Source organism: Mustela putorius, unplaced genomic scaffold (genome assembly GCF_011764305.1).
Source record: "Mustela putorius furo isolate JIRA1106 unplaced genomic scaffold, ASM1176430v1.1 tig00003834_pilon_pilon_pilon, whole genome shotgun sequence".
In the NCBI taxonomy this organism is placed as follows: Eukaryota; Metazoa; Chordata; class Mammalia; order Carnivora; family Mustelidae; genus Mustela; species Mustela putorius.
In genome coordinates this window covers 61,030,715-61,053,943 of record NW_025421987.1, presented here as the reverse complement: position 1 = coordinate 61,053,943, position 23,229 = coordinate 61,030,715, and the positions used below count along the sequence as shown (strand labels likewise).

At 38.8% G+C, this 23,229-nt stretch overlaps 1 protein-coding gene across 6 annotated transcripts in view; it reads left to right on the top strand.

Moving 5' to 3' along the window:
• Positions 1–23,229, top strand: part of VEPH1 (ventricular zone expressed PH domain containing 1) — a 242,823-nt gene that overhangs the window by 119,345 nt on the left and 100,249 nt on the right. For all 6 annotated transcript variants that reach the window (XM_004755625.3, XM_004755627.3, XM_013057757.2 and 3 more), the window contains 2 exons: positions 19,400–19,609; positions 22,089–22,486. In XM_004755625.3, coding sequence (XP_004755682.1) covers positions 19,400–19,609; positions 22,089–22,486 — 608 coding nt within the window. The remainder of the gene's footprint in view (positions 1–19,399; positions 19,610–22,088; positions 22,487–23,229) is intronic.

The window sequence follows — 23,229 nt, the reverse complement described above, 5'->3', positions numbered from 1 at the left end:
ATCCAAGAAATCCAAGGCCAGCATCATGAAGGGGTGATTTGTCATTTGTATGCAAGCACAAAGTCACTGTTGGCCAATTTTCATGATGATGTGGTTTTAGAAATTTGGTTTAGATCCTGGAGACATTTTGAATTCTGTGCATAGCCAGTCTGCTTATTTCTTCGTCCAGTGATGAGCGATGTGTATATCAGATGTGAAAGCTTAGGCATACGTTCTGGCCAGTGTTCTATATGATCTCTATTGCCTCTGCAAATTCAAAGTTGCAAGAAGCTAGTTGGCATCTGCAAGAGTATATATGTGAAAAATATTGACATAAAGGAAAAACACGTTACACAAGGGTGTTACCTTGGGCATTCTAACAAGAAAATTCATCCTTAATAAATAGGCCCAACCCAGTTAGCAATAAAAAATTCCCCCATGAAAAGAAGATTTTAAGATACACACACACGCATATATATAGCAGATTTTAATCTGCTAATGTAATATATACATTAGATTTTACTATTAAAATATGAATCTGTAGGTATGAGAATGCATTTAAGTTTCTCCTCCTTTTATTATTTTTCTGGGGGAAAAACACACAGAGAGAAATTAAATGCAAAGAAATAAAAATGTCACCACTCATCCCATGTACCACCACCACCACCATCCCCACTGCCTCTACTTTTCTCGATTCAAAATACTCACTTTGCCAGTGTTCAACACTCACTATCAATCTCCTTCTAATTGATTGTAATTATTCAGTGGGAACCTCAAAACGCTGGTGTGGACAGCCAGCCTTTGATATTAGCTGCTCATCCTCTATGGGATGGTTGCTAAGGCTTCTCTCCCAACATCTTTTTCCTGAATAGATTTCACTGTGACCACTTAGCTTTAGTAATTTTAATCTGTGTCCCCAAAGAAGAAGTGTCTACACTTTTGTCTCAAGCACCCAGCAAAGTGTGATCCTTACAATTGAAGGGGATATGAATAAGTGAGGAGAGTTTGAAAGAAAATAAAAGATGATAATATTCAAAACAGATGTCATCTAATTTACAAATCTGACACATAGCCCAGCAGGCCAGATTTTAGACTTCAGGCCAAAAATACAAGATTATCAGAAGAAAAACAATTAGCATCCTAGGGAGAATGAAAAACTGAAGCAGACAGGAGCCTTCTTTGTGCCAAGTCATTCTGAATTAATTGGGTGAGTTTTATTAGATGCACTAGGTAACACACTTGCACTTTTCTTATTTGCATGTTTTCGAGAGAACATTTATATCTACACAATAAACCAACAGGAGAGCCAAGCAAAGCATTTAGATTTTGAAACTAATTCTGGGGAAGCGAAAAGAGGTAACAGCAATTACGGATTAAACCTGGTGATTCACAGACCTGTACCCCTGGGGATAAAAATATATGTTTATAAAAAATTAAAAAAAAAAAGGAAAGTGACAAGATAAGAGAAAGGATCTAAACCTTTCAGAATCTTGGGAGCCCTGGGTAGCCTTCTGGGCAGCCACTAACCATTGAACCTTATGCCAGCCAGGACCCAGGGGATGCGTAGAAGGAGAGTGTGAGCTCCTGGCAACTGTGTGCCGGCCGAGCATTCAGGTGGTCATTGGACTAGAAGACACCTTTGCCCAGTGCATGTGGTTCCAGGGAGACTGCTCTAATCAGGCACCAACAGATTGGGGGACAGTTTGTCACAAGTTGTCTTAGTAGGTGGTTAGGCTCAGACACCAGTCGGGGATGGAAACTTGGAGGGATGGAAATTATTAAAAGAAACCGGGGTTGGCAGGGGGTCAATAGGCAAATTGAGCAAAGACAGGATGAAAGGATGGCAGTGGGAAAAGACCTAGGGAAAGCAGAGGACAAGGAGGAAGGGCACCTGCACACAGCCCCAAATCCCTGGCCTGGGTGGGGTGTGTGTGGGGGAGGGAGGGGATTTACAGTTTGCTCCAATCCAGTTTTCAAACCCTAGCCAAAGCCTTCAAGTTGTGGGGGGAAAAGAGCTGCTTATAAGAAAAGTTTTAATGTGAAGCATGTGGCTAAAGCTTTCCCAGACCTCTGGCTTGGTTCAGTGGGTGGTATGTTGTTTTGTTGTTTGGGTGGTAATGATGGCAGTAGTAGTGAGATTTTTTTTTTTTTAAGATTTTATTTATTATTGGACAGAGAGAGAGATCACAAGGAGGCAGAGAGGCAGGCAGAGAGAGAGGAGGAAGCAGGCTCCCCGCTGAGCAAAGAGCCTGATGCGGGGCTCAATCCCAGCACCCTGGGATCATGACCTGAGCTGAAGGCAGAGGCTTTAACCCACTGAGCCACCCAGGCACCCCAGTAGTGGTGAGATTTTGCGTTGATTCTTTGTTTTTAAGAATCAAGTCCAGGGGTTGGGGGAAGGGGGAATGAAAGGTAAATTATGTATGGCCAAAGCAAAAGTATAAATCTAATTTTGATATAAATAGAAAGAGATGACACAATGGAGAGAAGGCAAAAAAACCAAAAACAAACAAACAAAAAAAAAAACCCACAACAGTGTGTCAGGGAGAATGAAGAGAAAACAGAATAAGGAGATGATGTCCTTAAGGAATGACTCTAGGAAATCTATCCTTCTTGGCGTGTCCCCAGAGTTTTGGTTTATCCTAAATTTCATGCAATAAACATCAAAGAAATGGATTACAGGGAAAAACCAGGGATTTGAGTCGGCGCGTGGCCTGAATGTGTAACCAAGCAACATGGCCTGCAAAGACTCTTCTCAAAATGTGAGACCTTTTGCTACCTGTGTTCCAGAGTTCCCATCTTGATACCCTGGGGATCACGTCAGAGCCTAGGTGTACTACACAGTCCCTGAAGGCATTGCTCAAGAGGTTTTGAGTGGTGGCTTTTTACTGGGTCCACAACAGAAATCGCAGAGAGCGGGGACCAGGTTCTTTCCAACTTTGCAAAAGAGGATGTTATCCTTAGATCTGACCATGCCTTTAACTAGCTCCTACCACATGACAGATTTTGTGCTAAGGGCTTTCAACTACGTTATACTGTTTAATCCTCACAACCGCAAAGTGGTATGTATTAGAATGACAGAGGCTTCCCGTTCAAGTGTAATGGAGTGAATCTTGTGGGCAGGCGAAAATACAGGAGCGAACTCTATCCAATCCTTACTCCCCTCTAGGTCCTTGGTAGCTCTTGCAGGGGCAATAGTGCAAATGCCCAGACATCAGCTCATAGAATTTCCTGCCATAGTCCAGTAGATCTCAAGTGTCAGCGTGGATGAGATTTATAGTGCTCACAGTACTTCATGGATAATTCAGAAAAATGTTAAAGGATTGTCAAGGGTGACTTTGCCTACTCCTCCCTAAAGTGATACTTCCCTAACCTTTATCATTATCTTCCAGAATGCCCACTTCCTCCCTCCTTTCCCTTTGAAGGTTTCCCTTCTCTAAGACTCCATTTTGGTACCACTTCCCCAGTAGGTGTTCCCCACCCATCCCTGCCCACTCTGACCTTCCCTCCTCTGAGCCACTACAGTTCATACCGCCATTCCACACCCCTGCACCCAAGGTCACGCCCTGAAGTGTTAGCTATCTTTCTGTGGGCCCCTCCAGTCCCCCCCCCCCATATTTGAGAGAGCTAATATTCACAGCCTGTGCTCTATAGAAGGAAAACAGAGTCTTAAAAATGCTTATAAGAGTTCCTACCTTTTTTAGGCAAGACATGTTTTTACAAAGAGAAATTGATTCTTTGAGAGCAACAGTTATATGAGGAAGTTCAGGATCATAATTAAAAACATCTGATATTCTGGTCAGCATTGCCCCCTGCTTAGGAAAAGCTGAATGTAATTTCACCCCCACCAAGGTAACCAGAGTTTTAATTAAAAAACAGTATATCTTTTCAATCTAGAGAGTTCTACACTGGCCACTGTCTAAAAAGTGAATTTTAACAGCTATTTGTGGCAGTAGCTGTGGCTGTTTTGCTCCATGCACAGGGAAGGAAGGGCTTTGGGGTTTTTCGCCCCTCTTCTCACCGAGGAGATTAAGTCTGACATGTGGTACCATTTATGTTCCATGTGTTGTTCATTTACTCCACCATTTGTCCTTCCTTAAAGCAGCATTTATGGTGATGTGAAGGTCTGTAAAGGTATTTCAGGAATTCGTTTATCAGCAAGAGATGGAGGTGGGAGACATCATTATCAGCTTTGGAGACAATGAAGCAGGCCCAAGGAGGGTGAGGCCCCAGAGGGGCTGTCTCTGAAAGTGTGGACAAAGAGAGGTGGAAATGGGAGGCGGAGCAGCCCTGCTAAAGAGTGGGAGCCTGGGCAATTGCAGCTTAGGCAGGGGATCCTGGCCTGTAACACAGAAGTGTTTAAAAACACAAGATACACCAAAAAGGGAAAGAGCTTTTCATCAAGCTCCTACGGCTTGGCTTCCTATTTCAAACAAGACAGGAAACACCAAAGCTTTAGCCTGGAGAAAAGGAAAAAGTGCACTTGTGGAAGAAAAAGTGGGAAGGACTTGACCCTCTATAGCCTTTTATAGGAGAGGTAACCCTCTCCAGCTCCTTTTTGGGATCAACCAAAATTACACTCTGAGTTTGCTATTCACATCCCATTTCCTGAGTTTTGAACACCTTTTCAGTTTTGGTTATAGGGGATGCCAAAATTCATTTTTCATATCCCTGTGAAGGGTTTGTTCAATGATTATATGTCAACTCTGTTCTGGTGTCTACTCCCATAGAATGTTACTCAGAGATGTGAGGGTACAATGACTTCTGTTGGGGACTGCATTATCACCAATGCCGTTATATGTATTATTTACCCCTGGGGTAGATTCAGATGCAGCCTGAACCAAACAGCTCCATAGAGGCAGTGGGAGAGCGATGTCACATGGGTGTGCTCTGGAGAAAGATACTTCCGGCTGGGTTTACTTGTCGACCTTCAGTAAGTTCCTGAACTCCTCTGTGCCTAAACTGCTCCATCTGTAAACGGAGACAGTAATAGGACTTGCCTCACTGGATTATGTAAGAAGTCATACGTGCAGCGAACTTGAATGGTGAACGGCTCATTCATAGAAAGCCCTCACTAAGTATTAACTGTTAGCGTTAATACTCTGTTCCAAGTGGGCATTATCGTAGGTGATTTCCTTAGCATGTCTGTTATGTCAGAGCTACTGAAACCGTAGCTCATTAACCAACACCAGTCTGCAAACTATTCCTTACTAACCTGTGACAAGGTTACTACAGAGATTGAAAATAAGAGTTTAGAACTTTTACAGCAATATGACATTGGTGCAACCTCCAATGCGTGATCAGCAGTCTTATACTCTGTATGTCTTTGTTTTCTTCCTTTTATTTCTCTGATGATTTATTTTTATTGTATTTCACAAAAATATTGGTCTGTGACATCTGAAAATTAAATTATCAAACAGCTTGGTCTGTGTCACAGGTAGTTTGAGAATCACTGCTTTAGATCTTCAATGCAGCTGAACCCAGGCAAAGCTTAGAACTCTCTTCAGTTACTGGTATTTTGCTCTCCCAACCTTCCTTTGGGACCTAAAGAAAGAGCTTTAATAAATGAGAGAGAGTGAACACAACACTTCAGCCATGGCGGAGATCAACTATTGTGGGAAAAATAGTTCTTAATGGTATTCAGTTTTACCACGAGGCAAAAGGTGGATTTTGTATTAGGGTGAAGGCTGTTGCCTAGACTTGGCTATAGGCAAATGCTGAATTCTAGATAGACAGTGTTTGAATCACAGCATTTTGTGTAGTGTTCTGTCCCCCGCTCAGTCAGTAGTGTGTTTTGACTGACTGTATCGCCCCATTTCTAGGTAGCTATCCATTTCAACCAATTAAAAATGGGATAAGAGATCATATTTGTGGTAGAACCTCTGAGAGGGTGTATCAAAAAGGACTACTTAGTCATTTTCCTGTTCTTCCAGGAAGAAAGCTGGCAAGCTTGTCAAAAGCTGGCAAATGACAGTGTCTCCACTTTTTTCCTCTGCAGGCCCCATGATTCCGTTTTCATGGTAGATGCCCTCACTTCAACCCCATTATCCACTTACATCCCCAAGACAGTAATGTTACCCTAGAAAAAGAGGAGCATGTCGTTTTACAGTTCTTACTCCTGATTCAAAGTGTTGTAGTGACATTACCTCTTCACATCTTTATGTTCCTTTATAGTTGAAAAGTGCTCTTGTACCTTGTATCACATCCAGATGACAATGTGTTAGGACCCAGCAGCCTTCTGTTAAGGCTGGTCTGCCCACTCTAGTCCTGGGAATCCCGACTAAAGACTTAGGGCACATCTGAACCTCCCACAATGGCCAAACTGACAAGGTACATTTACCTTAGAATCGATAAAGACCTTTAGCGGCTTGAGGAAGACAAAGCTATGAGATGGGAACCACATGCAGTACTCCAAGTAACGCATGGGTTAAGTTTCACCTCGCTGCAGAATTAGTGAAACCCTTCTCAGCATTTTCAAGGGGAATGCCTGGATCCTGGTCTCATTCAGATTCTGTTCTTTCATTGTCTGGGCCATTTGCTTCTCAAACTTTAATGTGCCAGTGAGGTACCCAGGGATTGTGTTAAAATGCACATTCTGATTCAGTGGGTCTGGAGTGTCTCTTGAATTTCTGCCTCTCCACAACTTGCAAGGTGATACTGACACTGCTGGCCCTGTGAGCCCACTTTGAGGGCAGGGGCTTTGCGCTTTTTGCTCATCCTTTTTCCATATTCCATTCTCTCTCCTGTGGGCTGAATGAAAAGTAAGCAATTGGCTGAGCATCTGTGTTAGAACAGTCACTTCCTCATAGCAGGGCTTTCAATTTTTCTTCTAACTGCAAGGAATCCTCTGTCTACAATTGCTCAGAATTTATGCTTACTATACAGAGTTGTTGTTGTTGTTGTTGTTGTTTTTAACCAAATATTTCTGCATCCCAGTAGCAAGGTTCACTATCTTTTTGTCCATACTCTTTAAGATGCTGTGGGAGTAAGAGCATTGTATGGTCCCCCCAGCTGTGAGCAAGAGAAGCTCATCTTCCAGGTTTGTTATCACCTACACAAGCCACCTTCTTTTGGTGTCACATGTCCACACAGCCTAGCAGCCACCCAGGGTTTTGCCATTTGACTTTTTCATGCCCATTCTGTGTGTGCTACACTGTCAAATCCATCATATAATGCTTTCAACAATCTGTGTTACTCTATCATTAACCCCATTTTTATAGGACAAAAATGAGACTTAGATTTATAAAGGGATTGACCACATCACAAATAAACAGGAAATTGGAGTCATAAACCTTCCGGTAAGACTATGTTCAGTTCATTTCCCCACAACCATCTCTTTTTGAGAACCCTTTAAAAATATCTTGTGTGAATGAAATAAACCATAGAGTTGTTTCATTTGAGGCAAAGTTGTACTAGTGGAGTGACTGGACCCCATATAACCGGGCATCTCCTGGTCTCTGGTCTTACCCATGAAGCAGGTCAGAAGCAGACTAGAGTACCAAGACCCAGACTTGTCATTGTCCTTTCCCGTAGTATTGGAGTGTGGCTGTTCCAGCACTGTTTACTTCTTACAGTCCCGGAACAGAAGAGCGCTGTGGAGCTGGGGGATCCTCTGTCATTCTTATGATGACTGATGAGCCAAGAAATTACTAAAGAGGAAGGAACACAACATCCTAAGAATTTAGGACTCCATTGTGGATTTGATCCCTCATGCTCTTCTACTTCTCTTCTAACAAACTGAACTTTGCAGGAGTACATATTCTGGACATGGGATCATAAGCCAAGATCATCAAACTTTAACAAATATTATTTTTCTTTGACCTAAGGAGCCAGGAGGAGAGGCTGCCAGTCTCTCCATCCCTGCAGGCTTCATAGTATCATCTTTAGTAAGCTTAGTGAGAGCAGTGAGCTAGCTGCCCAAGGGCTAATTTGTTTCCAAAGGGAGTCATGCTCACACCAGAGGGAGGTAATTTGGCCTCCCCCTGAGTATCCCTAGAGGTACTTTTAAAAACTTTACTTTGGCAAAAAGACTAGAAACTGTTCAGACTGGAAATCATCTGAGCCTCTTAAATGTGGCATGTTGAGTTAAAGCCAAGTTAATATTTAGGGGATTATAGAACTCTGACAAAGATTTCTGTAAAATTACCTCTGGAGTTAAAAGTGACAAATGGAAGAGAAATAACAACCCCTTGCATGAGCCCAACCCACTGGCCCCTACCTCCACCCCCAACAAGTAAACACACTCAGGACCCATGGCTCCATCCACGCTTTTGCATTTGTAAAGCATTTCCATGCTCTCCAAGGAAAAAAGAGTTTACCTCAAAAAAAGATTTTGGTCCTGAACAAATTCTCTCCTATCTTTTTAGACCAAATTTAAAATCTAGGAAAAGAGAAGGAGCATGAATGTTTACTATAAACTTAAACTTCTGTCTACTGTTTCCTGACCTTCCAACCTATTGGAACCAAAATGTGTCCTAACTCCCCGCCAGCAAAATTCTATAACAAGACCCAGGTGGTTCGATGACCAGTGACAAAAAGTTCTCTTTGGTCCATCTTGTGGCTCTTTCTGCCTTGGTGACTCTTCATGACCACCCCTGGCCCCTGACTTCTAAGTTAATGAAGATTTAAATCATGAAAACAAGGAAGATTGTGTATAAAAGGAAGTCTTTGTGGCGAGAATTCTACTTCTCAGTAATGCTCATTAACCTCATATATAGCGATCACTTCTCTGGCCCAGATATTTTATTGTCATTTCTTCACTCTTCCTATTTGACCTTTTGTAAATCCCTCATTTTACTCCTACTTTTGCTCTCTGCTTCTCTACATTTGATATTTTCCAAATGATACCACCCCACCCTCTACCCCTTATAAGCCAGAAGAAGTAGCCAGTGCCTCATGGCCATCTAGTAGAACTCAGGAGGTTTGGGGGACCCAGAGGGTATGCTGGCTTAGTAAACCAAGGTGATCTGTATTCATTTAATCAACAAACACTTCAGGTACCTATGTGTGTCAAGCAGTGTGCCAGATCCAAGGAAACAAAGATGATCAGTACAGGTCCCTGCCCACCCAGCAGCAGGGATTTACCCCAGACAGATTTAACAAATAGAAGTACAGGACACCCAATTGAACTTCAGATAAAGAACAAATAATTTTTTGGTATAATCATTTTAGTCTAGTATTATACACTTTTAGTATATCCCACTAGGGGTATACTCACACCAAAAAAATTAGGTTGTTGATCTGAAATTCAAATTTTATTGGGTATCCTGTATTTTACAGGCAACCCTACCCTAAAATACCTACCTGACTTGCCCCTCTTGTGGTGAGTAAATGTATAGGAATAACCCATAACTTCTCTCATGCCCAAGTCCCCTCCGAGGGATGTTACAAGGCAACCTAAGAATGAAAGAAGGCATGCCCCCAACTACAAGAGGTCTGACTGCTGGCTTCATAGCCAACACCTGGTAACTAGAGACAGGGGCAGAGAAAGGGAGCTGACTGTCCTCTCCTAAAGTCTGTTGCCATGGTGCTCTCCAGGGGACATTAATTCCCTCCAGGATATGGAATATTGGTCTGCCTGTGTCCAGACCACTGATGTGTTCTCTACATATTAACATAAGACAGACAAGGCTGATGAAGTTTCCAAAGGAATAATAACAATAAAAATAATAATATCAGTTAATAATAACTGTCATACTAATAAAATCTAATGTCTTTTGAGCAGTGTGTTATTTGTTAGGAACACTACTTCATTCTGTTATTTCATCTTTGCAACAACATTATGAGTTAAGTACAGTTGTTTTCCCTATTATATAGATAGGGAAATTGATATAAAAAAGTACCAAAATCAAATGAAGATCTCTCTAAGTAAAATATATATATATTATATTAATATTTATATAATATTTATATTAATATATATACGATATATATATATATTTTTTAAAGCCAGAAACTGATCCAATAAAATTATCCAGGAACATTTAATATAATCACATGAAATTCAAAGTGTTTTGGAAGAAAATACTGTTAACTGTTGTTACAACCCAGAGCTTTATGTAGAAAGAAAAAAATTGTGAGTTTGTAAGAAATTCTTCCTCTAGTAAGTCATATGTTTTTAGATTTTAAAATTTGCATAATGCTCAATGTCTAATGTATGCATATTGAGTGTACTTTATACCTTAAAAAATCATTAAGTTTTAATAATCTCAGCTATGGAAATTTCTGAAATAAAGTTCAAAAACTTTAAGTGAGTAATATTCTATTACAAATATATACACATCACTTCTCTATCACTCATCTATGGATGGATACTTGGGCTGCTTCTATAATATAGTTATTATAAATAATGCTGTAATAAACATAGAGGGGCATGTATCTTTGAATCCATGTTTTCTTACCTTTGGGTTAATACTCAGTAGTAGAATTACTAGATCATATGGTATTTCTGTTTTTAACTTTTTGATAAATTTCCAAACTGTTTTCCATAGTGGCTGTACCAGTTTGCTTTCCTACAACAGTACAAAAGAATTCCTCTTCCTCTACATTTTTACCAGCACTTGTTTTGGGGTATTGAATTTAACCATACTGATAGGTGTTAAGTGATAGCTCATTGTGGTTTTGATTTGCATTTCCGATAATGAGAGATGTTGAGCATCTTTTCATGTGTCTGTTGGCCATCTGGATGTCTTTGGAGAAATGTCTGTTCATGTCTTCTGCTCATTTTTTAATTGGATTATTTGTTTAGTGTTGAGTTGTTTAAGTTCTTTATATATTTTGGATACTAACCCTTTACTGGATATGTCATTTGCAAATATCTTCTCCCATTCAACAGGTTGCCTTTTAGTTTTATTGATTGTTTCCTTGACTGTACAGAAGCTTTTTATTTTGATGTAGTCCCAATAGTTTATGTTTGTTTTTGTTTCCCTTGCCTCAGGGGACCCATCTAGAAAAATGTTGCTATGTCAAATGGCAGAGAAAATCCTACCTGTGTTCTCTTCTAGGGCTTCTATGGTTCTAGGTCTCATTTTAAGTCTTTAACCTATTTTGAGTTTATTGTGCATGATGTGAGAAATTGGTCAAGTTTCATTCTTTTGCATGTGGCTATCCAGTTTGTTCAAGAGACTTTCCTATTGCATCTTCTTGTCTCCTTTGTCAAAGATTAATGGACCATATAATCGTGGGTTTCCTTTTGGGTTCTATTCTGTTCCTTTGATCTATGTGTCTATTTTTGTGTCAGTACCATAGTGTTTTGATTACTATATATTTGTTGTATATCTTGAAAATGAGGATTGTGATACCTCCAGTTTGATTCTTTTTCAAGATTACTTCAATTGCTCCAAGTCTTTTGCGGTTCCATACCAGTTTCAGGATTATTTGTTCTAGTTCTTAGAAAAATGCTATTGATATTTGATAGGGATGGCATTAAGTCTTTAGATTGTTTTGGGAAGTATGGATATTTTAACAATATATATTCTTCCAATTCATGAATATGAGATATCTTTTCAATTTATTCTTGTCATCTTTAATTTCCTTCATCAGTGTTTCATAGTTTTCAGGGTACAGGTCTTTCACCTTCTTGGTTAAGTTTATGCCTACATATTTTATTATTTTGGTGCAATTGTAAATAGGATTTTTAAAAAATTTCTCTTTCTTCTACTTTGTTATTGTTGTATAGAAATGCAACTGATTCCTGTATATTGATTTTGTATCCTTCGACTTTACTGAATTCATTTATCAGTTCTGGTAGGGTTTATTGTAGGGTTTTGTTTTGTTTTGTTTTGGTGGCATTGTTAGACTTTTTAATATATAGTATCATGTCATTTACAAATAGTGAATGCTTTACTTCTTCCTTACCAATTTGGATGTCTTTTTATTTCTTTTTCTTGTCTGATTGCTGTGGCTGGAACTTCCAATATTATATTGAATAAAAGTGATAAGAGTTGGCTATCCTTGTCTTATTCCTGATGTTAGGGGAAAAGTTCTCAGTGTTTTACCATGGAGTGTGGTGTTTGCTGTTTTTTCATATATGGCCTTTATTATGTTGAGGTATGTTCCCTCTAAACCTACTTTGTGGGAGGTTTTAATGATGAATAGATGCTATACTTTGTCAAATGTCTCTTCTGCATCTATTTAAATGATCATATAGTTTTTATTCTTTCTCTTGATTATGTGTGTATCACATTGATTGATTTATGAATATTGAACTACTCTTGCATCCCATGAATAAATCCCACTTGATTGTGATGCATGATTTTATTAATGTATTGTTGGATTCAGTTTCCTAGTATTCTGGTGAGGATTTTTGCATTTATAGTCATCTGAGATATTAACCTCTTTTTTTTTTTTTTTTGTAGTGTATTTATCTGGTTTTGGTATCAGGATAATGCTAGCCTCATAGAATAAATTTGGAAACTTTCCTTCCTCTTCTTTTTTTTTTGAAATAGTTTGAGAAGAATAAATATTAACTCTTCTTTAAATGTTTGGTAGAATTACCTTTGAAGCTCTCTGCACTCTGGACTCTTATTTGTTGAGAGTTCTTTGATTACTGATTCCATTTCATTACTAATATTTGGTCTCTTCACATTTTCTGTTTCTTCCTGGGTCAGTTTTAGAAGGCTTTATGTTACTAGGAATTTATCCTTTTTTTTTTCCCCCGAGGTTGTCCTATTTGTTGGCATAAAGTTTTCATAATATACTCTTCTAATCCTTTGTATTTCTGTGCTGCCAGTTGTTATTTCTCCTCTTTCATTTCTGAATGTTAGAGTTTGTTTGATTTCTCTCTCTCTCTCTTTATGACTCTGGCTAAAGGTTTATTAATTTTGTTTTTCTTTTTAAAGAACTGGGGCCTGGTTTCATTGATCTGTTCTACTGCTTTTTGTTTTGTTTTGTTTTAGTTTATATTTCATTTGTTTCTGCTCTAATCTTTATCATTTCCTTCTTTCTACTGGTTTTGGGTTTTGTTTGTCCTTCTTTTTCTAGATCCTCTAGGTGAAAGATCAGGTTGTTCATTTGAGATTTTCCTTACTTCTTGGATTGGTCTTTATTGCTATGGAACCACTTTTCTTGTATCTTAAGGGTTTTGAACGGTTGTGTTTTCATTTTCTTCTGTATATACATATATATTTTTTATTTTCTAGTTGAATTCTGGGTTGACCCATTCATTGTTTAGGAGCATGTTATTTAACCTCCATGTATTTTTGTTCTTTCCAGATTTTTCTTATTGTTGATTTCTAGTTTCACAGTGCTGTGGTCAGAAAAGATGTGTGGAATGACTTCAGTCTTTTTTAATTTGTTGAGGCTTCTTTTGTGGCCTAATATGTGATCTATTGTGGAGAATGTTTCCTGTGCCCTTGAAAAGAATGTGCATTCTGCTGCTCTAGGATGGAATATTCTGAATATATCTGTTAGAGCCCTCTGATCCAATGTGTCATTCAAAGTCACTGCTTTCTTGTGGATTTTCTTTTGGTTGACCTGTTCAGTGGTGTGCATGGAGTTTTAAAATCACATACAAACATATATACATACATAATACAATAATGATTGTATTTTAGAAATATTTTATTTATTTATTTGACACAGAGAGATCACAAGTAGGCAGAGAAGCAGGCAGAGAGAGAGAGGGAAACAGGCACCTTGCTGAGCAGAAAGCCTGATGCGGGCCTGGATCTCAGGACACTGAGATCATGACCTGAGCCGAAGGCAGAGGCTTAACCCACTGATCCACCCAGGCGCCCCCAATAATGATTGTATTATTACCAGTGACATATTTATATTTGTTATGAGCTGCTTTTTTGTATTTGGGTGCTCCCACATTGGGTGCATATTTACAGCTGTTATTTACAACTGTTATATCTTCTTGTTGTATTGTTCCCTTTATGATTATATAGTGTGTTTCTTTGTCTCTTGTTACAGTCTTTGTTTTAAAGTCTATTTTATGTAAATATTGCTACTCCGGTTTTCTTTCAACTTCTATTTGCATGATAACTGATTTTCCATCCCTTCATATTCAATCTGTAGATGTGTCTTTAGGTGTGAAATAAGTCTCTTGTAGGCAACATTTGGATAGGTCTTGTTTCTTTATCCACTCTGTCACTCTATGTCTTTTGATTGGGGTGTTTAGTCCATTTATATTCAAAGTAAATATTGATAGGAATGTATTTATTACCATTTTGTTATTTGTTTTTTTTTGTTGTTTTTGCAGTTTTTCTCTGTTCCTTTCTTCTCTTGCTCTTCTCTCCCATGGCTTGCTGATTTTCTTTAGTGATACACTTGCATTTCTTGCCTTTTTTGTTGTTATTGCTTATCTATTACTGGTTTTTTGATTTGTGCGTACCATTAGGTCTGTATATAATATCTTATGCATATAATGGACTTAATTAAATTGATGACCCTGTAAATCTGAACCAGTTTTTACTCCTTTATCCCCACATTTTAGGTATACAGTGACAAATTTTATATCCTTTTATTTTTTGAGTTGCTTGACTGATTTTTATAGATAAGATGAATTTTACTGCTTTTGTGCTTCCTACTTTTCTTACACCTACTTATGTCTTTTCTTTCCACTCAAAGAGTCCCCTTTAACATTTCTTGTCAGACTGATTTAGTGGTTATGAATTTCTTTTACTTTTAAAAACTCTTTACTTCTCCCCCTTTTTTTTTCCCAGCAATTTTTTTTTCTTCTTTCTTTAAATTAACATATAATGTATTATTTGCCCCAAGGGTATAAGTCTGTGAATCATCAGGCTTGCACATTTCACAGCACTCACCATAGAACATACCCTCCCCACTGTCCATAACCCAGCCACCCTATCTCTACACCCCCACCTCCCAACAACCCTCAGTTTGTGTGATGAGTTTATATCTCTTTCTTCTATTCTGAACAATAGCTTTGGTGGATAGAGTATTCTTAATTAGAGGTTTTTTTTCTTTTAACACTTTGAATATATTATACCACTCTCTTCTAGTCTTTCAAGTTTCTGCTGAAAAATCAGCTGATAACCTTATAGAGACTCCCTTGTATGTAACGTTTTCTTTCCCCTTGCTGTTTTTAAAATTCTCTCTTCATCACTACTTTTTGCCACTTAAGTTACTAAGTGTCTTTGTGTGGAACTCCTTGGGTTGATTTTGTTGGGAGTTGTCTATGCCTATTTGTTCCAGATTTCTGTTTCCTTCCCCAGACTGGGAAATTTTCAGCTATTATTTCTTCCCCCTTTTCTCCTTCTGGTATCCCTATATTTAAATGTAACTGTGCTTGATGGTGTTGAAGAGTTCTTTAAGTCATCGTCGTCATTGTCTTCTTCTTCTTCTTTTTATTATTATTATTATTATTATTATTATTATTATTATTTCTGCTCTCTCCTCTTCAGCTTGATTGCTTTCTATTACTCTGTATTCTGGGATGCTGATCTGTTCTTCTGCTTCTTCTAGTCTACTATTTATTCTCTCTAGTGTATTTTTACTTTCAGTTATTGAGTTCTTCATCTCTGATTAGTTTTTCCTTATGTTTTCTATCTCTTTGTTAAGGGTTTCACTGAGGTCCTCTATTATTTTTTTCCTTTATGAGTATTACTTTCAGTTCTCCAACAGGCATATTACTCACCTCTATTTCATTTAGCTCTCTTCCTGTGACTTCGTCCTGGTCTTCATTGGGACAATAGCCCAATATTGGGACAATATTCCCCTGTCTCCTTTTGTCTAACTATTTGTGCTCCTTTTTTAATTTTTTTTTTTTTTTTACGATTTCTTTATTTGATAGGGGAAGGGGCAGAGTGAGAGAATCTTTCAAGCAGACTCCCAGCTGAGCATGGACCCCCAACATAGGGCTTAATCCCATGTCCCTCTGAGACCTTAACCTAAGCCAAAACCAAGAGTTGGACACTTAACTGACTGAGCCACTCGGGTCCTCCTGTTTGGGCTCTTCCTAAGTGTTAGGAAAGTTATCTGCATTTCTTGATCTTGAAAGTAGTGGCCTTATGAAGAAGAGATCCTGTAGTGCCCTGCAGGGCAAAGTGCCTTCTTCACCAGAATATGTTACTTCATGGGTATCTCCTATGTGTGTTGAATGTGTCCCATTTCTTTGGCTGAGCCACTTTTGCTTTCAGCCCCATCTGTCTTTGCCTATTGTGGACAGTGATTGGTACCTGTGTTGTTATTGGGTCAGTTTGGGTCTGCCTTGGTCTTGAGATGTGTCAGACCAGGAATTTGTCAGAGATGCAGTAGAACTGATTAGCAATGTGCTTTCTTATGTTGTCCCTTGAGAAGGTTTATTGGTAGTTAGTGCCTGCATTCAGACCAGATGCCTGCCCCCAACCCACTGGGGGTGGTTTTGCAGGAGAATGTGGGGGTGGAACTTACAGTGTTAACATGCTTCATGCAGGAGTGTTGTGGGAATGGACCTTGAATTGCTTTAGAAAACTGCAGCAGGACTAAAGGGGTCATGTCTACAGGAGAACACAGGGGTGGGACATGCTGCCAGCAAATTAGGTGAGAGTGGTCATGCTGTGCTGGTTCCCACAGGTATTCATGTATCTAGGCTGGGGAGCAGGAGAGGGAAATTGTGCTTGTCAGTTCCTTTGTCCCTGGAGAAGTCTCTTAAAGATGTCTGCTCCTTTAGCACATTCTCTGAGATTAGTAAATAAATCTTCCCAGGTACCCCAGACATTTTTCAAATTGCTACTTCTAGGCTGTATCTCTACAGAGCTATTTGTTGTGCTGTCTCTTTAAGGGCAGGGAATTGGTTTCCTCTGGCCCTCTGGCTCTCCCAGAGTGGAGTCTGCTGATTTTTAAAGTTCCAGGTATTAAACCCCTATCATAAGAACTCAGAGAATTAGTCCCCTGTGGTTTCCAAAACCAAATGTTATGGGGATTCATCTTACTTGTGTGGGTTTCCCAGCCCGGGGTGCTTGTTGTGAGGGCCTGTTCCTTCTCTTCATGCCCATGGCTTCCCTTCCTCCTTGGACAGTCCCATGGATCCATTTAGCCTCTGCCATGTCTCTACCCTTCCTATCCTCTTCAGTGTGGACTTTTCTCTACATTTAGCTGTCGAGATTCTGTTCTGCCAATCTTTAGGTCATTTTTTGGGTTATTTACATTGATGTGGGTATTATCTAGCTGTATCCTTGGGACAAGGTGAGCTTAGGATCTTCCTACTCCATCATCTTCCCCAGAAGTCCCATTGGATCTTTTAAAAATAACCTTAATAATCATCCTGGTTTGTAAAATAACATCCAGTGATAGTACTATCTTCGTTTCATTTGTAACAGTTCAACTTTTAGAATCATCTGGCTGGAAGATATCAAAACCTCCCATCTGTTGTGGGCAGCCAGTATCATATATATCATAAAGGAAAACATGTTCGCGATTAGCCTTTATTCCCATGTACTGATTCTTGAAATCTACTCATGTATATTTCAATGAAGCATGATATAGATAATAAATTTTGCATTATGTATGCAAAGCTATAGGAAGCCTATAAAAATTATATAAGTGTGTATTTAACTTTTCTCAGCAATATTTTATTAGACAATAAACAATATCCTGGTTACTTAAATGATGATCTACTTGCTTTCCCAGTAGCACCAATTACATCTGTTCCCAGGCTGGACTAATGGGAATTTTAAAAATTGAGGGGCCCAAGACTATGAACCCTCCCATGAAACCAGTACTCCTCTCTGGGCAAGCCAGGAAAGCTGCCAACCAACATTTCCCAGTGCCCAGAACGGGTGAAGTGTAATTGGAAAAAACTGTCACCAGCACTTTCATGTTGATTTTTCCTAAAAAGCAGTGCCATTAGAAAAACCAGAATTGTATTTTCTCACTCTCACCTATGTACTATTCCAGGTCCTTAGGGGGAAATAGCCATATATTTGAAAAAGCCAGGATTGTTTTGTATGTTTGAGACCATTTTTGTTAACTTCTAGGAAACAATAGTAAAGAGGGACAGCCAGGTAAATGCACACAGACAAACCAACAGAATTATTAAGCCACCTTGATGAATGGATTTCTAGGGATTATTAACCCTTATATTTAAAAAGAAAGAATAATAATCTCATATTATATTGATAGTGATTGTTTAATAAAAATTTGGAATGCCTGGGTGACTCAGTCAGTTAAGCATCTGCCTTTAGCTCAAGTCATGATCCTAGGGTCTGGGATTGAGGCCCAATAGAAAGGTTTTTCTTATTTCATAATATAAAAGAATCACACTGATTGCCATAAAATTAACAATGCCATGAGTTTATACAGTCCATTTGAAATGTTCTATCAATTTCAGCACAAACAAATCACCCCTTAAAATTTTTCTAAAAAATATCTGGCATTAATTTCATGCAAAAGATATGCTTTTGTAGAACTGGATAAAAATAGGGTAGATAATCATACAAACTGCTTTTTATTCTCTGAATTCTTAAAAAACTCCTTCTAATGTGAATTTGGCACACACACACCAATGTTTATACACTTCTAGCAGAAGAAGCTATAGGAACAATTTTGAAGATCTATGTCCATTATTCACCTGAATCTAATGTAACATGGTGTTTCAACTATACTCAAATAAAAAAAAAATTTTTTTTAAAGAGAAGGAAGTTTAGCACACAGATCAATTCACTATTGGCTGCAACAAAGAGCCCTAGAGTGTGAGTATCAGTGCAGGCAAGATTGAGCAATGGGTTCAGATCATACCTAGAGTGATGTGTAATGTTACGGCTAATCAGAAGCTGAAGAGGATCTGTGTGGTTGCATAAAAAAAGTCTCCCACCTACACCGCTCCCACTAGCAGGCCACACATCTGTCAGTTCATGATGGTTGTATAATGCAAGGGCTTGCAAATGGCCCCATAACGGTGGTAGGCCATCACACTAAGTAGGATGACCTCAGCAGCTCCAAAGAAATGTTCTCCAAAGATTTAAATCATACACCCATTGAATAGAATGGTCTTTTATAGAATAAATCTATAATCGGTTTGGGCGTATTTATAGAGGAATAGCAGGCATCCATAAAGAAGAGATGGGCTAGAAAAAGGTACATGGGAGACCCCAGTGATGGGCTGGCAGAGATGGTGACTATAATGAGCACATTTCCTACCATAGAAACAATGTATATGACAGAAACTGGAACAAATATAATTTTCTTAAAAAAAAAAAAAAGGGTGATAACAAAGTCAGTGTGTAGCGCATGTGGCTTTTTATCTTGGGGTTATGAGTTCAAGCCCCATGTTGGGTGTAGAAATTACTTAAAAAAAAAATCTTAAAAAAAAATCCCTATGTCCATTGTAGTTACTCAATAAAATTTGCTAGGTGACTAATCAAAAATACATCTGGTAAATTTTTCCATTTTGAATAAGAAGCAGTTAAATAGAGAGTAGCACTGTCTTGACAGTATATGTGACCATCATTTAATGCAATGGTTTTTATTCCTTTAGGAAAAAAACAAGCACTGAGGTTGAAATCCCTGAGAAGCTGGAAAAAATCAAGCTCACTTTGGCTGAAAATGAAGACCATGAAAAGCTGCAATTTAAAATACAGGCTTTTGAAGACAAAATAAATGCTGAGAGCAATACTCCCAGCTCTATCAGAAGATACAGTTTGGGCCAATTTTCTAAGGAAGAAAGAAAGGACATTAGATTTAACAGGTATAAGCTTTGCTTGACTGGTTTTTTAAAGTATGCACTTCATGTTTGCTAGAAATTATGTCATCACACTGTTATGGGGTGGTTTTTAAATATCGTTCACCTATAGCACTCAGCGTCCCATCTTTTCATAAATGAAATGGCATTCACCATGCTTCCGTTATCCAAAGATGCTTACTTTATTTTTTATTATTATTAAAAGGAGAATACAGATGGAAAACAAATCTACGGCTTATTTTTTAAAAATACTTTAAATGTAGATGTGCTATATATGTCTTTTAAAGATTTTATTTATTTCTTATTATTTTTTAAAATTGTTTCAATTTATTTATTTTCAGAAAAACAGTATTCATTATTTTTTCACCACACCCAGTGCTCCATGCAATCTGTGCCCTCTATAATACCCACCACCTGGTACCTCAACCTCCCAACCCCTGCCACTTCAAACCCCTCAGATTGTTTTTCAGAGTCCATAGTCTCTCATGATTCACCTCCCCTTCCAATTTACCCCAACTACCTTCTCCTCTCTAACACCCCTTGTCCTCCATGATATTTGTTATGCTCCACAAATAAGTGAGACCATATGATAATTGACTCTCTCTGCTTGACTTATTTCACTCAGCATAATCTCTTCCAGTCCCGTCCATGTTGCTACAAAAGTTGCGTATTCATCCTTTCTGATGGAGGCATAATACTCCATAGTGTATATGGACCACATCTTCCTTATCCGTTCGTCCGTTGAAGGGCATCTTGGTTCTTTCCATAGTTTGGCGACCGTGGCCATTGCTGCTATAAACATTGGGGTACAGATGGCCCTTCTTTTCATGACATCTGTATCCTTGGGGTAAATACCCAGGAGTGCAATTGCAGGGTCATAGGGAAGGTCTATTTTTAATTTCTTAAGGAATCTCCACACTGTTCTCCAAAGTGGCTGCACCAACTTGCATTCCCACCAACAGTGTAAGAGGGTTCCCCTTTCTCCACATCCTCTCCAACACATGTTGTTTCCTGTTTTGTTAATTTTGGCCATTCTAACTGGTGTAAGGTGATATCTCAATGTGGTTTTAATTTGAATCTCCCTGAGGGCTAGTGATGATGAACATTTTTTCATGTGTCTGATAGCCATTTGTATGTCTTGATTGGAGAAGTGTCTGTTCATATCTTCTGCCCATTTTTTGATATGTTTGCCTGTTTCGTGTGTGTTGAGTTTGAGGAGTTCATTATAGATCCTGGATATCAACCTTTTGTCTGTACTGTCATTTGCAAATATCTTCTCCCATTCCGTGGGTTGCCTCTTTGTTTTTTTGACTATTTCTTTTGCTGTGCATAAGCTTTTGATCTTGATGAAGTCCCAAAAGTTTATTTTCGCTTTTGTTTCCTTTGCCTTTGGAGACATATCTTGAAAGAAGTTGCTGTGGCTGATATCGAAGAGATTACTGCCTATGTTCTCCTCTAGGATTCCGATGGATTCCTGTCTCACATTGAGGTCTTTTATCCATTTTGAGTTTATCTTTGTGTACAGTGTAAGAGAATGGTCGAGTTTCATTCTTCTACATATAGCTGCCCAGTTTTCCCAGCACCATTTATTGAAGAGACTGTCTTTTTTCCACTGTATATTTTTCCCTGTTTTGTTGAAGATTAATTGACCATAGAGTTGAGGGTCCATATATGGGCTCTCTACTCTGTTCCACTGGTCTATGCGTCTGTTTTTATGCCAGTACCATGCTGTCTTGGTGATCACAGCTTTGTAATAAAGCTTGAAATCAGGTAACGTGATGCCCCTAGCTTTATTTTTGTTTTTCAACATTTCCTTAGCGACTCAGGGTCTCTTCTGATTCCATACAAATTTTAGAATTATTTGCTTCAGCTCTTTGAAGAATACCGGTGGAATTTTGATCAGAATGGCATTAAAAGTATATATTGCTCTAGGCAGTATAGACATTTATTTGTTTGTTTATCAGAGAGCAAGAGAGAGCACAAATAGGCAGAGAAGCATCCAAAGGGAAAAGGAGAAGCAGGCATTACACCGAGCGGGGAGTGTGATGTGGGGATCGATCCCAACACCCTGGGATCGTGACCTGAACCGACGACAGACACTTAACTGACTGAGCCACCCAGGCGCCCCTATAGATGTGCTATTTTGAGAATGACTGTCAAAAGCCTCTCTTGTTTTCTGATGAAAAAGCAGAAGCAAATGTAGGGAAAAAAGAATATAAGTATGTAAGTCTACTATTTTCCAGTTAGTTTTGCCATGAAATTGACTTTTTAATGTCTGTTTTTGGAGGTAGCCTGGATCTTCAAAGATTTGGCTTACTATGTAACTTGTTGCTGATCTATGTTTTTATCAAATCTGTTAATAGCACCAATTCTCAGTTTCACACTCTAGAGGAAGTCATTTTTCCCAACTGTTATTATCCTTTATTTTCCTTCTCAGTGAGTTCTAGCTCAGCTTCTTTACCTGTCTTGGCTTTTTGTATTGTAGGTCAAAGAGTTTGGCTTTGCACACAGCACTAACGAAGAACGAGAGTTCAGATGATGAGGAAGTAGTAGAGAGTGAAGATAAGCCAACTAGCTTCTTTCTTTCAGAAACAGACCCACTTCGCCAAGGAAATGATAAGTTGCCCTTTAAGACAAACTCTGACAGATCACAGCTGGGAAATTCTTCAGTTTCACACTCAAGTATTATGCATACAGAATCAGAGAATTTGCCAGAAACAGTTAAAGAAAACTGCCAGGAAGAAACTCCAGAAACAACTGCAAGTCCTGTAGAATACCAAGATAAGCTCTACTTGCACTTAAAGGAAAACTTCAGTAAAGTAAAAGCATATGCTATGGAAATCGGAAAGAAGATTCCAGTCCCCGATCAGTGTACTATTGAAGGTATGTGCTCTGAACACCCTAAATGTGAGAAATTTCAGACACCCCTGGGTGGGGGAAAGTCTTAAATCATAAAAATTACCATACCCTGGATTTTTTTTGCAAAACAGATAGTTTGAAAACAACCTCACAATATTTTAATTGCTTTTCCCACCAATAAGGTCAATCATCTTTTTTATTTCTATTTGAATCTACTTAGGTGCACTGAAGTTCACCGACTCCAATTTTATTCAAACCTCAAAATCTATTGTTCCTGGTTCTCTGTCCCCAGTGTTTAGGAAACTCCTGGAAGGGTCCATGTTCACTAAAATAGGCTCTGGGGTAGAGGTCCAGTCAGAGACATTTTCCCAACCACGTAAGCATGCAAGGAAGCTAGACACAGCAAGGAGCTTCAAGAGCTTTTTCTCCCAATCATTTAGCAGCATTTATGAAGGAGCTACTGTGTGCCAGGTACTGTGCTAAAAATTCACCTTTGTGTGGGATTTGGCTGTGACCCAAAGTGACACAATCTTTGGCCTCTTGGAGAAAAATCATAGTCAGGAGATGATATCTGTCAGGAACCAGTGAGAGTGTGAGCTAGTCAGAAATCAGAGAACAAAGAAAAAGATGCCAGGAAACGGGACTTCCCTCAGGTGCACAATTTAAGGAGGTGCCAAAAAAACCTCAGTAACATTTTAAGCAAAGACAGGATCAGTATGTCTTGCCAAGCCATACTGGAGCAGAGGCTAAAGGATCAAGAGGTAATA